This window comes from Periophthalmus magnuspinnatus, chromosome 9 (genome assembly GCF_009829125.3).
Source record: "Periophthalmus magnuspinnatus isolate fPerMag1 chromosome 9, fPerMag1.2.pri, whole genome shotgun sequence".
NCBI lineage: Eukaryota > Metazoa > Chordata > Actinopteri > Gobiiformes > Gobiidae > Periophthalmus > Periophthalmus magnuspinnatus.
The window spans coordinates 26,414,334-26,428,674 of record NC_047134.1 but is presented as its reverse complement, the minus strand read 5'-3'; the positions used below and the strand labels follow the sequence as shown (position 1 = coordinate 26,428,674).

At 40.0% G+C, this 14,341-nt stretch overlaps 1 protein-coding gene across 2 annotated transcripts in view; it reads left to right on the top strand.

Moving 5' to 3' along the window:
- The window catches only part of sema6a (sema domain, transmembrane domain (TM), and cytoplasmic domain, (semaphorin) 6A), a 218,581-nt gene that overhangs the window by 176,124 nt on the left and 28,116 nt on the right, over window positions 1–14,341 (top strand). For both annotated transcript variants that reach the window (XM_033972311.2, XM_033972312.2), the window contains exons 16-17: window positions 4,778–4,836; window positions 6,505–6,525. In XM_033972311.2, coding sequence (XP_033828202.1) covers window positions 4,778–4,836; window positions 6,505–6,525 — 80 coding nt within the window. The remainder of the gene's footprint in view (window positions 1–4,777; window positions 4,837–6,504; window positions 6,526–14,341) is intronic.

The following is a 14,341-nucleotide window of genomic DNA, read 5'->3' as shown; positions in this document are numbered from 1 at the left end:
GTCCAAAGATCATAGAGGTTTAAATCGTAAAACCGGTTAAATGTCCTATGTTATGATGTAAATGCAATGTTATAATGTTGTTACCTCATCAAAAACATACCTAGAGCTGTGTTTTGTTTCTTTACAGGTTTGACTAACTCTTTACTATTAATTTGTCTACATCTCCAAAGCTCAAAATACTCTGTTCCACCTTGTGATGTCAAGTTAACATGTACCTTTTAGCTTTAGTTCTGCAGAGATTGACAATTCATGGGCTGAAATGATCCAAATGATTCTGGTGAAGCTGCATGGAGTTTAAAAACACAGTGCAGCACGTTTTGTATTACCACCTGATGACATCACAAGTGTTTTCTGTTTGAGAGCCTAAATAAATGCATGAATGAAACAAAACTGAATTCCAGGTATGTTTGTGATGAGAAAACAACATTCAGTTTTTCCTCTTCTGGACCCTAGTTTTATCACAAACGCTTACACTAGCACTGATAAAACTCAAGATGAAACTGTTCAGGAAATGACAAATATTATCAATACTTGGTTAAATGAGTGTTTAGTTTAAGTACTATGGATTAGTATCTGATTTTCAACACTTTTGACAACCCTACTGGACACTGGAGGCATGGCGTAAAGTGTCTTACCTCAGGATTCAACTGCTGTACGTTTTGTTCTCCTGCTGCTTGGACTAGACGCAAAGCAAACCATAATCACATATTTTTTTTCCTCTATCATTTTTTTCTTATTAAAAAACAAAAAACACGCCTCCCATTCTTAATTTCACAAGACTTTTAATCGGAAAGACTCCAATTTGTCCAATTTGTCTGAACTCTGCTCCGAACCAAATGTTTTTCCTGACAGAGGATTGACTCGTAGACCTTGTCGTTAAAAGCATCGCCCATTAGAAACGACTGGATCTTTTTTCGAAATTATTGGTTCAACGGATCAAGCCATTTTCCCTGAACTTTAAAAATTCCAGAGAACGTTTTCACAATTCAAACTCAATTATTTTTGTAAGTTTGAAATTCCTTGAAACGCTGCAATTCTCGAGCCTTTTGTCCTTTTAGGATTGGCTGTTATTGTCATGATGAAATCCTTAACAACAGTTTTGTCATCGCTGCAGGAGGATACATTTCACAAATCCGATTGCTTGCTTGTGGGGCGTTTCTGGGTAGACAGGTTTAATTGGAGAAGCCGGCATCTGCTATGTAAATATCTGTTTATAATAACCAAATCACATAAGCAGATTACATTCACCTCCAGATATGCAAAGAGGGGTGCAGTGTTGTTTGAAGAATTGTTTTTTAAGAGGACAAGATGTTCCAACCTCGTTCCAATTAAGCTTCTGTCAAGGGCTGAAAGACTAGAAAAAAACACAGAAAATTGTTGGTTATTGTAAGGTTGACAAGCACGATGTTCCCACAAGAAGAAGCACAATGTAACGCAAACGTATTTAAAGAGGTATTTTACTTCTATGGGGTATTAACGGTTAACGCAAAACATATTTAGATCACCGTGTTACCTTTTATGGTTTTGAAAATGCTACATTCATCCGAAACAACATATTAACATGGTTTATAAGTTGCCGTACGTTTTGCTAATGAACCTACTACACATCGAATCAGGTTTGTGAAGTTGTAGTGTACAGTTTTGTATCATGCTTTTGTATATTTATAGAGAATTGTCATTTGGGAGCACGGGTGACGTAGGCTTGTTGGCGGAACGTTGCACAAATCTCACAGCTAACCGTAAGAAAGGTTCAGATCAAGCCTAAGAGAGATCGCTAAATTACTCAAACATGCATGGATGACATATAAAACAACTTCAGACAGTTTTTGATGAGCGAACAGCGTTATAACATGGTAGAAAGCTGCAAAAAGTTGTCAATTTTGCATAATACCCCCCTCTGTTATAACATAAAGACAAGAACCGGGCACCTTCTCGTCAGATGGATGAAAGCTTATCAACTACTCTCCTTTAAAATTAACATGCATGTAAAAATAGCTCCAAATATTACAAAGTAGTTGTACGTGACCTTATTCCTGTGAAGTCAATTGTGTTTTTTTACTCCATAGATTTTTTTCAAATTCAGAAAGAATATTATTAAAACTAAAATTAGGTCAAAGAAAAGCAGCACTTTTGACTAAATCAGACCAGAGGGCGCTGTCTGCATTAATTTTAAAACATGTTATTTTATTATTGAAAACCCTAAAGTAAGAGCTGTGTGCATCGCTATAAAACGTTTTCCAATAGGGGCGTGTTTGCCGTCTAAAAAGCTATTCTAAATCTGTATTACATTTCTTTCATAGTTTGAAAATCCCCAGTTTTTTGCGACTAACAAACTCGCTAACGTGTATTTTTTCTATTACATTAAATATATTTCTCTGGTCTGGTTCATGCCTTCACCTCTGATCAGGGTATGAAGACCTCCATACCTTTCGAGATTCAATTCCAATGATTCTCCTTCATGGTCCGTGTGCGCCCAGTCGAGGGTGCGGCGGTTCGTGGAGGGAGTTGGTTGTGGGTGATGGAGGGGTCGGCGGTGGGTGGTGGAGTGGTGAGTGGGGGAGGGATGGGTTTGAGAAAAGCTGCCGTGCGTGACTTTTATCTGGCTGACAGTTGCTCCGCTCCGATTCACAGATCCTCTTACTGTTCGCCCGCTGCCCGGTGGTCTTGCAGGACTAAAGCAGGTTTGGTTCCAGATTGACAAGAAGATCTCTCACTACGGTGGCTCCACTGTGCCTTAGCATCCCCATGTGTCACATGATGGAGCGTGAGCGTGGTTACACCTCACTGAACCAGCTGCTGGTCCTTGTAATATTACTGCCTACAACTTGAAAGCCATTGCAGTTAGCAAGAGAAAAATACACATACTGCAACTCTTCTTGGCACTAAACATGAAACTAAACCTGGACTATAACAGGACTAAACCAGGTCTACATCAGGCTCCAACCAGGACCAAACCAGGGCAAGTATGAAAAGATCCTTTGTTGCATTAAAACAGAGGCGTCAAACTCAAATTCACACTGAGCCAAAATTAAAAACTGAGACAAATTCATGGGCCAAACTCAGTATTTATTGGAAAATTGACTGCATCTGATCTGTAATGTTTAACCTTTTCATATAAAAACAAACTCTGGAATCTGGAACAACTCAAGATTTATATTACAAACAGAAATAAAAGAAAGATAATAGAATAAAAGATTAATACAATAAATTATGTCTCTCTCTGTAGTAATTCATTTGACCAAGGTGACTTGTAGCTTGGTTGCTAATGAGGGCCAGCTCTAATGCACATTTGATATGATCTCACAGGCCAAATATAATTACACCGCTGGCCAGATTTGGCCCCCGGGCCTGAGTTTGACATATGTGCCTTAAAAGTACTGCACCTGATTTTTACTTTACGTGAACAGTAGAGCAAGTTCTTTTGAAACGGTTTGCAGTGGTTCAAACTAAACATCCTAGGCATCCTAATTATTCACAGTGATGAGTTTGAAAGTGCTGTTCACAAATGTCAGAGTTTTGTCGTCACAGTAATGAAAACAATAGCAAGCATGCTAACAGACCACTTCCAGGTTTGCTGACAATAAAAACGCTTTATAATCAGACAGCACAGAGCGGTCTCATGTTCACTTTAAGAGCTGCTTTTACAATGTACTCTGTATTGTGAGAAAAACAAAAAACAAAACTGGTACTACCCTTTTAATCAAACAAGGCAAAGCAATTCATAATATTTGTATGAAAGATTCCTGTACTTTCTCCAATTTAAAGCATTTTTTTTCTGCAATTTGAGCTCTGATTTCCACTTACAGCATTGCATAAATTTGTGGAGTCCTTGGGCAAGACACTTTACTCACCTTTGCGTTGAATGAATAGATGTTTATCTCTTTTACAAACTCTACAGTTTCATATCAGCAGTGCAGTGGTGGAAGAGGAGTAAAAAGAGAAAGTATTTCGCACAGATTTTGAGGTCTTATAAAGCTTCAAATGTAGTCATTTTGGTAAACCGAAGTTATTTTCTGTCTTTTCTGGTTTTATTTGTAAAATATTTTTTGTGCTCAAACTATGAACTTGATTAAAAAAAAAAAAAACCTCAGCCTTTTCAGCAGGTCTCAATAATAAAAAATACTTTTGCTTTTCACTGCTGTTCAAAAAGTAGTGGAGTAGAAAGCACAGATACTGCTCTCAAATGTAGTGAAGTAAAAGTAAAAAATAGCCACTGTAAAATCTACTTTAGTGAAGTACAGATACCTAAAAACTTTACTTAACTACAGTACTTTACTACTTTTTCTTCGTTATGTTCTACCACTGTAGCAATGTGTATATTTAAGTATACTATACACGCATATGTCGGTGAAATAGGGAGTTATACCACCAGTGAAAAAGTCTGTCTTTTGATCAGTCCACACTGCTCATTCTCAATGACACTTCACTCCAAAAAAACATCTTATATATATACACTATACGAAGACAACCATACTGCAAAAACAAGTCTATTTTTATCCTTAACTACACAACCGACTCCTACTATGGCTGCACCACCCTGACAACCCTCCCCATAAGCAGTGATTCCAGGCCTCGAGGGTACCTGCTACCACTGCTCCTCTTTGATATAGTTCCAGTACAGAGCTCTCTCTCTCAGCTGCCTACACTGCTTGCCTCCATCCAATTTATCCGCGCCTCTCCCTGTATCGCTGCGGCTTCCTAAGGTGCGGCAAAGCTACTCATCGTTGTGTTTTTTCCATGCACTGACCGCCTTGTGTCTCTCCTCTTCTCCCTGCAGATCGGCCTTTGAACAAGACGTGGAGCATGGCAACACAGATGGCTTGGGAGACTGCCAAAGTAAGCCCATACGAGAACCATTGCGTCTTCTCCTCCTAGCGGACCTCCTCCCGATGCTAACCCCCCCACCCCCCCACCTTTCCTTCAATGCCCCCCGCCCTCCCCAGCTCGCCGCACCCTTACAATCTTCTCCTTTCATGCTCGGGACTATCCATCTGGCCTCCGCGTCCCATGTCTCGTGCTCCCGCTGGTTCCTTGGTCAATAGAAAGCAGTGTCTCTGGTGGGCGAAGAAGTGGGCGCAAAAAAAGTGTTAGGGCGAAACAACGCAAACATTCAGAAGGGCACAGGGCTTGTTTGGGAAGGATCTGACTGTGCATTTTGGGGAGGGGAGACAAAAGGAGGCCGCAGGAGTTTGTAAAAAGTCAAAAAGTACTACCAAAAGTGCTTTGTTGAACTGAATGGCGCAGATGGGCTCAACAGTGAAGAAGATGTATAAGTTTCCAGCACATCTGCAGTAGTAGCGCTGGTGCCAAGTGGTATTTCTGCCAAGTGCGCAGATGTCTTCAGGAAAACGTATTAAGAAAAAGACGGCAAATTATCGTCGTAAATGTGCTAAAATCATTACACCACACAATGTTGATGCAAGTTACCTGCCTGGTCTCAATATTATGGAAGTAGTAGTGCTCTGTGTACCTTAGACTGCACTGCGTAACTTTCCGGGTGGATCGTACACCACCTGCTTGTCTCCTTTGGGATGTTTGCCTGTCAAGAATGTTCCACAGTATGGCATTAAACCTTTCTATATGGCATTTACTTCATAACATGTATTTTCATTGCTCAAACTTCCTCCGAACAACTTCCATTCTTACTATTAGCGGGGTTGCATCTCCACAGACCTGACTTGCAACTTGATTTGGTGGCACACCCTGCTCGTCTCCATGGAGATAGATACATTTAATGCCATACCACGTTGAGATCGGCCAATATGTTTTTTTTCATGGCCTATGCCGATACCAAAAGTGTAAAATCCAGAACAAATCGATGGGCGATGCGCTCTCTCAATATATGGGCTCCATTTTCTTCAAATTACGTAATTAAAATTGACCAAAAACTCCCCCCAAGCCCTTTTTTTTTACCACAATCCTGTAATAGAGCCGTGTAGTCACGTCTTGTGCAGCCATTTATTCGTATTAAACTGTTAATATAAACCTTTGTCTGTATTTTTTAGGCAGCAGATCAATTAAAACAAAATATCGACCTATGCTGGAGATTTAAGGCCGATAACCCATACACTTAAAAGGCCAAATATCGACCCTGATTTATTTGCCAACCAATATATCTGTCTATCTCTAATACAATGAAACAATAACAGGCAAAACAACAACACAACATCACAGTGAAGATAAGCAGGTAGCGTACTCTCCGCCTGTAAAGTTACTACATTTTAACTATCTTATGACTATTACTGTGTGGTTTCTTCTAAATTGTCATCTCACAAAATACCATCTTGGTTCGCAGACCTATATCAAATCTCATTGCCGTGTGCAGTGAAGGGTAACAATAGCGCTGCACTTTCATTAGCCATAGAAGTACACAGCTCACCTTTATAAATTACATTATCGAACACCGCGTCGATGTTGGATTATCTTAAAAGTCAGGGAAAAAGTATAAACCCTTTACTGGCCCAATAACACATTCGCTCTAATTCCCTGTCTCCTCTCTTACAGATTCCTTTGTGGCGCTGAACGGTGAGTACCCAGCATGCACCATCTTGAGCCAATCACATAACATACTGCGGGGATCTATTTCATGTCCCACTAGTCTTTAATTCAGCCACGCCCCCTCCTCTCCTCCATCAATCACACGCTCTTTGGGAGATGAGAACTCCGCCCACATCTGAAATCTATTAACGACGCAGGGTTTTAACTTAATTTCTTGTCTTTTTTTTTTTTCCTTGATAGACAATCCTTCCACTTATGAAGGTAATCAATGTAAATATTTAAAGTTCCCTTGGTAGAAAAGTAGTCTCATTGCTGTCTGTGTGATGTACTAGTGTAGTCCCTTCCCCCTGTGTCCCCAATCTGATGGCATCGATTAGCCCGTGACCTTTAGAGCGCTAATTGGATGGATCTGGTCGCTGGTGGTTCAAAGATTTCGTTGGTGGAGAATTGTCCCAGCGTGTGAGCACATTAAAGTGAATGAGCGTCAGTAGATAATGAAACTGGGATTTCACTCACCTGTTTTAATGTTACTAAAGATTGCGTATATGCAAACTACAAACTGGATACTCTGTTAAAGCTGTACTGCGTAACTTTTCTGGCGGAGGGTCTGCTACTTGTTTGTCTCCATGGAGATGTTGTTGCTTTGAATGTTGCACTATTATGGGAAATGGATTTAGGAAGTTTTACCTCATCCAAAACATACCTGGAGTTGTGTTTTGTTTCGTTCACACTCCTTTTTTGAGTAATCCTTTGTTTTTAGTTACTATAGTTTTAGTTTAAAATGGTCTGTTTCACCTTGTGATGTCATGAAGTGGTAGTTTTCAAGTTAACAGCTACGTTTTAGTAGCTTTTGTTTGGTAAAGATTAGCAATTCCAGGTCTGAAATGATCGAAATGATTCTAGTGAAGGTGCATGGAGTTTAAAAACACAATGGAGCACTTCCTGTTTTACCACATGACATCACAAGGTGGAACGGAGTGTTTTCTGTTTGAGAGAAAAACTCAGCCTAATTATGCAGGATTTGTGTGTTAAATTTGTGTGAAAGAAAAAACAAAAATCATACAACTCCAGGTATATTTTTGATGAGGAAACAACATTATAACATAGATCAGAAAATAGCGTAACATGGGCCCTTTAAACTTACCTATCTCCATGACGACAAACTGTTCAAGAATGCATACTTTTCAATATGGAAAATGGAAATGAAAATGGGCGATAGATAAGTTTAATGCCATACTGCGGAACACTCCAGACAAAGTGACAACATCTCCATGAAGATAAGCAGTTTCCAGATTCCCAGCTAGAAATGTTACATAGTGCACCTTTATATTATGCTGATCCAATTCTTCAGCTTTACACTGTGAATAAAAAGTATAAAGCACAAGCGGTGTTATTCATAAAAAGTCCATGAACACCAAATTTTCTTCAAATCGATTTACAACACAGCTTTTCAAACGGCATTATCAAACTGGTAGTTAGTATTATCTGGTTATTTGCACCAACAATTTGCAACTGATAGGAAAACAGGGACAGGAAGCTAGCCAGAGTATAAAAAAAGAGTCTGAGTACTTTCATTGGGCTCTCTTTGTATAAATAAAGACAAATGAATATAACACAATCACTATGGTAAAATAATGCACATGCTTTCAACTAACTCTAACCTCATTCTTCATAAGGTGTTTGATCAGACACAAAAACGCCGAATTGGGATCATTTCCAGACCCACGTTACTTTCGCCAAGACACTGATTAGGTTTGGCAGCGCTTCTTGCCAAAAATGGATCATTCATTAATTGAAACTCATGTTGAGATTTCAGCGTATTGAGTTTCAAACCTGATGAATTCACCAGTATGAAACACTCCCAGCATCATACAGGGAGTCCATGAAGTCTCTTTTTAAATTAATTACAAAGGAAAGTGATAAGATACATTCATTTGATTTGTTCTATTGTACTCAGTGGTTGTCAAAGTTTTAATCACACTGGGGTATCGGACAAAGATTTTTACTATTTTCTACATTTTATATACAAGCAGAAAACATCAAATATATGAAGTAAGATGTATGGAATTATGTAGCAAAGAAAAACAGTTAAATCAAAGTATTTTTATATATATATATTTTATGTTCAGATCCTCAAAGTAACCATCCTTTGCTTTGTCGAAAACGTTTTAAACATGATATGCTTTTATTTAGACAGGGACAGTGCACGACGTTACATTGACCTTAAAAAACAGGAAAGATGTATAGTGTGAAATTATAGCATAAATACTAGTTTCCACCTGTATCAGGTCCCTGCACAGGCTGATGTTGAGTAAGAAGAACAGTTTGGTGTAGGCGGATGAAAGAGCTGTAAACATATGGTACATGCATCAAATACAACACATCTCGCCCCATAAATACACCATTTGTAAAAACATTCAGTTCACACATACACACACACACACACACACACACACACAACCATTTATCCACACACAATCACTCAATTTCAGATACACAAATACTCTTTCTTTCATACACATTCACTAGTTTGATATTAGTCATGTCTTTGTCACATGTGCAAACTTTTAAAAACTTGTGCATGTTATAATCTCATTTGGCAAACTATTCCACTGACTCACCGCAACAGAGAAAGACGATTAAGTGAAACATATGGGAGACATCAAATATATGAAGAAATATATCAAATCTATGGAATTATGTAGCTAAAAAAAATGAATTAATTCTACAAAATATGTTTGGGCTAAGCAAAGTGTGGATACTTTAAGGATTTGAATATAAACTATAAACAAAAATAGTACAGTAAATATTGTAGTTTGATTTAGAGTAACTTACCTCTTTTACATCATCTGTATCTGATGTTTAAAATGTAGACCAGGGGGGTCAAACTCATTTTCACAGTGGGCCACATCAACAAAATGATTGTTCTCAAAGGGCCAGATGTAACTGTAAGATAAATGTAACTAAGTAAAGTAAATGCAAATACTTTTTAATCTTGTTAATTAACCATTTCTATATTTATTACTTATTCAATTTACAAATATTGCATATGGATTTTCATAAATATGAAAAATGGCTGTGTAACTGCATCTCCTGATAAGCTGATATTTTAAGACAGTCATACCTTTTAATTTACTTCGTTGCGGGCCACATAAAATGACATGGCGGGCAACATTTGGCCCACGGGCTTTGAGTTTGACACGTGATGTAGAAAGTAGTAAAAAATAAAGGGAAAAAAAATTGAATGAGAGGGTGCGTCCAAACTTTTGACTGGTAGTGCACAGAACATTTAGGTTAACATAGTATTATAAAACCAGATTGAATTGAAATGACCTATTTTTTCTAAAATGGTCACAATTATAATTTTTAAAACAAAAAAAAACCTGGGATCCCTATTGATGACTACCAGTTCGTCAGCTCCAAAAGTCTTGCAAAAGCTCCACTTCTTTAATCATGACTCACAATGGCACAATCACTCTTTGCTGGCTGAGTGACTTCGTTTCCCCTGCACTTTTTAAGAATAATCATCGGATGTGATTAACCCCCTGTGACGTCCCACTAGTACCTCCACTCCCCTCCGCTCTCTTCTGCCTAATTAGTGTCAGAACCTAGTGAGTATCTCTTCGTCGTAGAACATCTTTGCTGCCAGATCAAACCAGTCACATCTATATGGAACCACCAGAATAGATATTTTGATCCAGAAAACCCCAGCGATCCCGGGTGTATCTCCTGCGGAACCCCTGTGGTTCTGCTCCTACCGTGCTCCCCTCTTTCCTGGGGGAGATCCAGGGTCAGAGAAACAGCAGTTGTAGTGATGTGATCCCCCATAGGGATGAATACACTCCGCAGAACTACACACGGACAGAACCGACTAACGCTTGTGGTGGAGTGGTATGACGCATGTCTGGTTACAAAGGGCAAATCAAAATGTCTCACTCCCACAATCCATCAGGAACTCGGACTCACTGCAGAACTTCAAATCACTGCTAAAAACGCACCTGTTCAATCTGGCATTCCTCCCATGATTTCCACCATCGTTTTCTACAGCTTTTTTATTGTCTGAGTGTCTAAAAAAGCAGCCAATATAAGCCCGATGTAGTGTTATTATTAAAATGGTGTCATCTCCGTGGAGACGAAAATGACCCAAATGTAGCATTATCATATCATAAGAAATTGGTAATAGAGTGATACAATTTTCTGTATATCGTGCTTTATTTATATCTCTGGAGGATAGGTATGCTGTTTTATGTGCAGACAGTTGGTAATATTCAAGTGTTTTCAGGTGGTTGGTCTTGATACTGTCTTGTCACCATGGAGATGTTGGTATTCCTTTGTTTAGAATGTTCCACAGCACGGCATTAAACCTAGCAGGTGACACTACCAGGTCATGTTACAGGTCAGATCTGTGGTGAGAAGATCCTGCTCGCTGGAAGGATTTTAGGATAGATATGTGTAATGGCGTACTTCTAGGTAAAGCAGTATCATCTCCATCACTGTTTCCATGGAGATGATACTGGTTCCTTCTGATTCCTTCTGATACTGGGAGATGGTGGTTCCTTCACCTGAAAAGTTCCATAGTTCACCTTTAGCTCAATGGAAAAAAAAGTTATGGACTGGCCTCGAGCAACAAAACTGCAGTTGAATAAATGTAGGATAGATGTGTTTAATGCCACTTTGGAACTTTTAGGTAACGCATCTTCATGGAGACAGGCGGCAGACCTTCCAGCTGAAAAGTTCACCTTTAGCTCAATTTAAGTCAAAAGTTATGGCCTCCCATCTTGTTAAATATGTTTTAAGCCAGTTAATGACATTAGCTAAGACACATTTTGTAATTCTGAGATTAAATTGAATAGCAACTTCAATTTCTAGCATGCAAAACAGCTACGAAAAGATCTCCCTGGACCCAGCATAGTCAAAACACTCTCAGGGTCACTGACTGCGCCCCGCCACACCACACTCCCTCCTTCCACAGCACCCATGTCCATCCAAGCTTTGGTGTCTGTCCCTTTGGCTTCTGTCTGCTTTTCCCTTGTGGAGATCCAGGGTCAGAAAAACAGCAGCTGCGGTTGGAGCGCTTCCCCATCGCTCTGAATCTGCTCCCACACAAACACCACCCACCAGCCACCAGCCTGCAGCCCACCAGCGCCAGCACCAGCACCCCAGCGCCCCAGCCCCACCCCCTCCGCCCCCCCCTATCTGCTGGTGGTAGATATGCATTTGAAGATAACCAACCGCCCTGTCTCTATTCTCCTTTCCCCTACTCAGACTACTCTTTTAATCTGCAGAAAGAGAAGGATGTGCCTCCGTCTGCAGTTTAGGGCCTTTTTCCCTCCCTCTTTCCCTTCATCCCTCCATCCTTCCCTCCCTCTATCCTCCTGATCCGCGGAGAGGCTGGGAGGCTCGCTCTATGTGTGTCATCTGCCTGGATTGCACTTCCCCTGGCGGTGGGGGAATGAATTATAAAATAGGCCTGTCACACTAATCTCTGAGCCCTGGGCCAATAGTTAAATAAATCATTTTAATGATTGCCACGCCACCACTCGGAGGAGAGGAGGAGAGGGCGGAGCCGGGCTGGTGCGGTCTATCTGCTTGTGTGTTGCGTATAGAAGACTCCCAGCTGAATCTCGGTTCAGCTCATAATATATACCACCCATTTTCTTCAAACGTATATCTACAAACACTGAACACTGTCACGTCCTCCTCCGAGAGAGAACTCAAATGGGAATCCACAAAGACTGTTGATAAAAGTGTTGCCAGTCTTCTTAGAGATCCCTCGTCTCAAATATGAGGCTTAAATACATTATACTGAATGCACTATACAGACTGTGCAAAGATTATGCAGAGGGGCTCGTGTGGGGGGCTAATGCGATTAGCACGGTTTGAAAATAAACAGTGACAAAAGGCAAAACATTTGACTTAGAAGTAGAAATGAAAGAGTAGAAAGAGTCAGACAGTAAGGTTCATTGAGTGTCATACTTCAGGGTGTATCTTTGTTCAAACCTCGTGATCTGTAAGGAAGAAATCACACAGTACATTAGGAGTCGTTGGACAGGCTGGTCTTAAATTGACAAAGGTGCAACTTGTTGGTTCACTACTTTTCTTCTTTGGACTACTTCACTCACAGCAGGAAACTAGGGTCAGTCTCGACCATTTTGTCAAACATATTTGAAATCCTAATGTGTAACCTGAATGATTTCACCCATAGACTATAAAAAGTGGACTAAAGGAGTGTGACGTCACCCGTAACGTTCGGCTCCAGTCAAATGAAGCATATTGAGGCTAACGGTTATAGGGGCGAATTTGGCGCCATATTTGGAATTCTGACCCCGCGTATCATAGCAACCAAAGAGCCAATCTGGAGCGAGGCTGTTGAAGGTAACACCAATTCCCACCCTATCATTGGTTTAGCAGGATGTGGACGCTTAGCAACACTGTCAATCAAACCTGTTGCTAATGCTAGCAGGAGAAACCTCGGGGAAAGAAGGTTCATATATTGTTTTACAGGAAAATAGCCAAATAAAAACACCAGGATCATGTAGAGTGGGTTAATACAAAGATTTTAAGAACAAAATAGTGAGCCTGACAGCAGCGGTTACAAAGAGAAGGGCGACAGTTTTTCAATAGAAAGTGAATTGGAGTCAGTGGAGCCGTACTCTTGCCCATGCTCACTTCCTATTTGGCTAGCAGGTTACGTCCATTTATATATACAGTCTATGATTTCATCCAACAATAAGTAATTCATAAAGTCATAAAGTAATTTTCAAACTTCAAAAAAAACATCCAAAGTAAGATCTATTTCCCTCTAGTTTCCCTCTCTTTTCATCACCTTTGTAACTCTCCCTTTGCGTCACCGTCCCCACCTCGAACATTGGCCACCAGTTCATTTTGCCATTATGAGATTTAATTACATCGCAAAGGCAGAAAATTCATTAACTCTTAATAGCATCTTGCACATGATTGATCTAACCGTGCAGCTAAGGGACAATATGGACACTTTTGGGATCTGACAGTTGATAAAGCCGTGTGATATGAACGATGATGAGAATGTGAGAAATTAAGAATAGCTGCTTGACGATAAGAAGGAGGAGGAGGAGAGAGAGGTGCCACAGAGGAAGGAGACAGCTTGAATGATTAGTCCTGTTAATCAGATTTTTAGGAGAAGAATGAGTTTTTGTAGAAGAAAAGTGAATAACAGATGGAGCAAAAAGAATAGTCTTAGCTACTCAAACGCAACAAGTTATTAAACAGCCAGCGTGACCAGACCGTAGACTGTATAAAGAAGTGGACTAAGGGATTGTGACGTCACTTGTAGCGTTCGGCTTCGGTCAAATGAAGCTCATTGAGGCTAGCATAAATATGGGCTTGTATAAATAGTGTCAGTCCTAATGTACATAACCTACAACATATGTTCTTATTCACTTGATAAACCAATCATAAAACAGAATAAAGGCACGCTATTTACCGTTTCTGGTGAAGCCTGACATCTACCTATCTCCATGATGTCACTGCTTTGCCTGAAATGTTCCACAGTTTCTTCATTATAGGCCGTGTTATTGCACATTAATACCCTGCTAAACATAATAACCCACAGATCAGAGTGTTTGCTCATTGATCTGAAGGTTGGTGGTTCGATTCCTGCTCTCAACGGGCAAGACACTTAACCCACCTCACCCCCAGTGTCTGCGTACACTTGTGTATGAATGTGTGTGTGTGAATGAATGAGTAGATCCTTGATGTAAAGTGCTTCGAGTGCCGTGAAAGTGAAAAACTGCTATATTAAAATTGTACCGTTAAGTTACTATGTGCAACTTGAAGATATATAAATTGACGTTTTAACTGCACA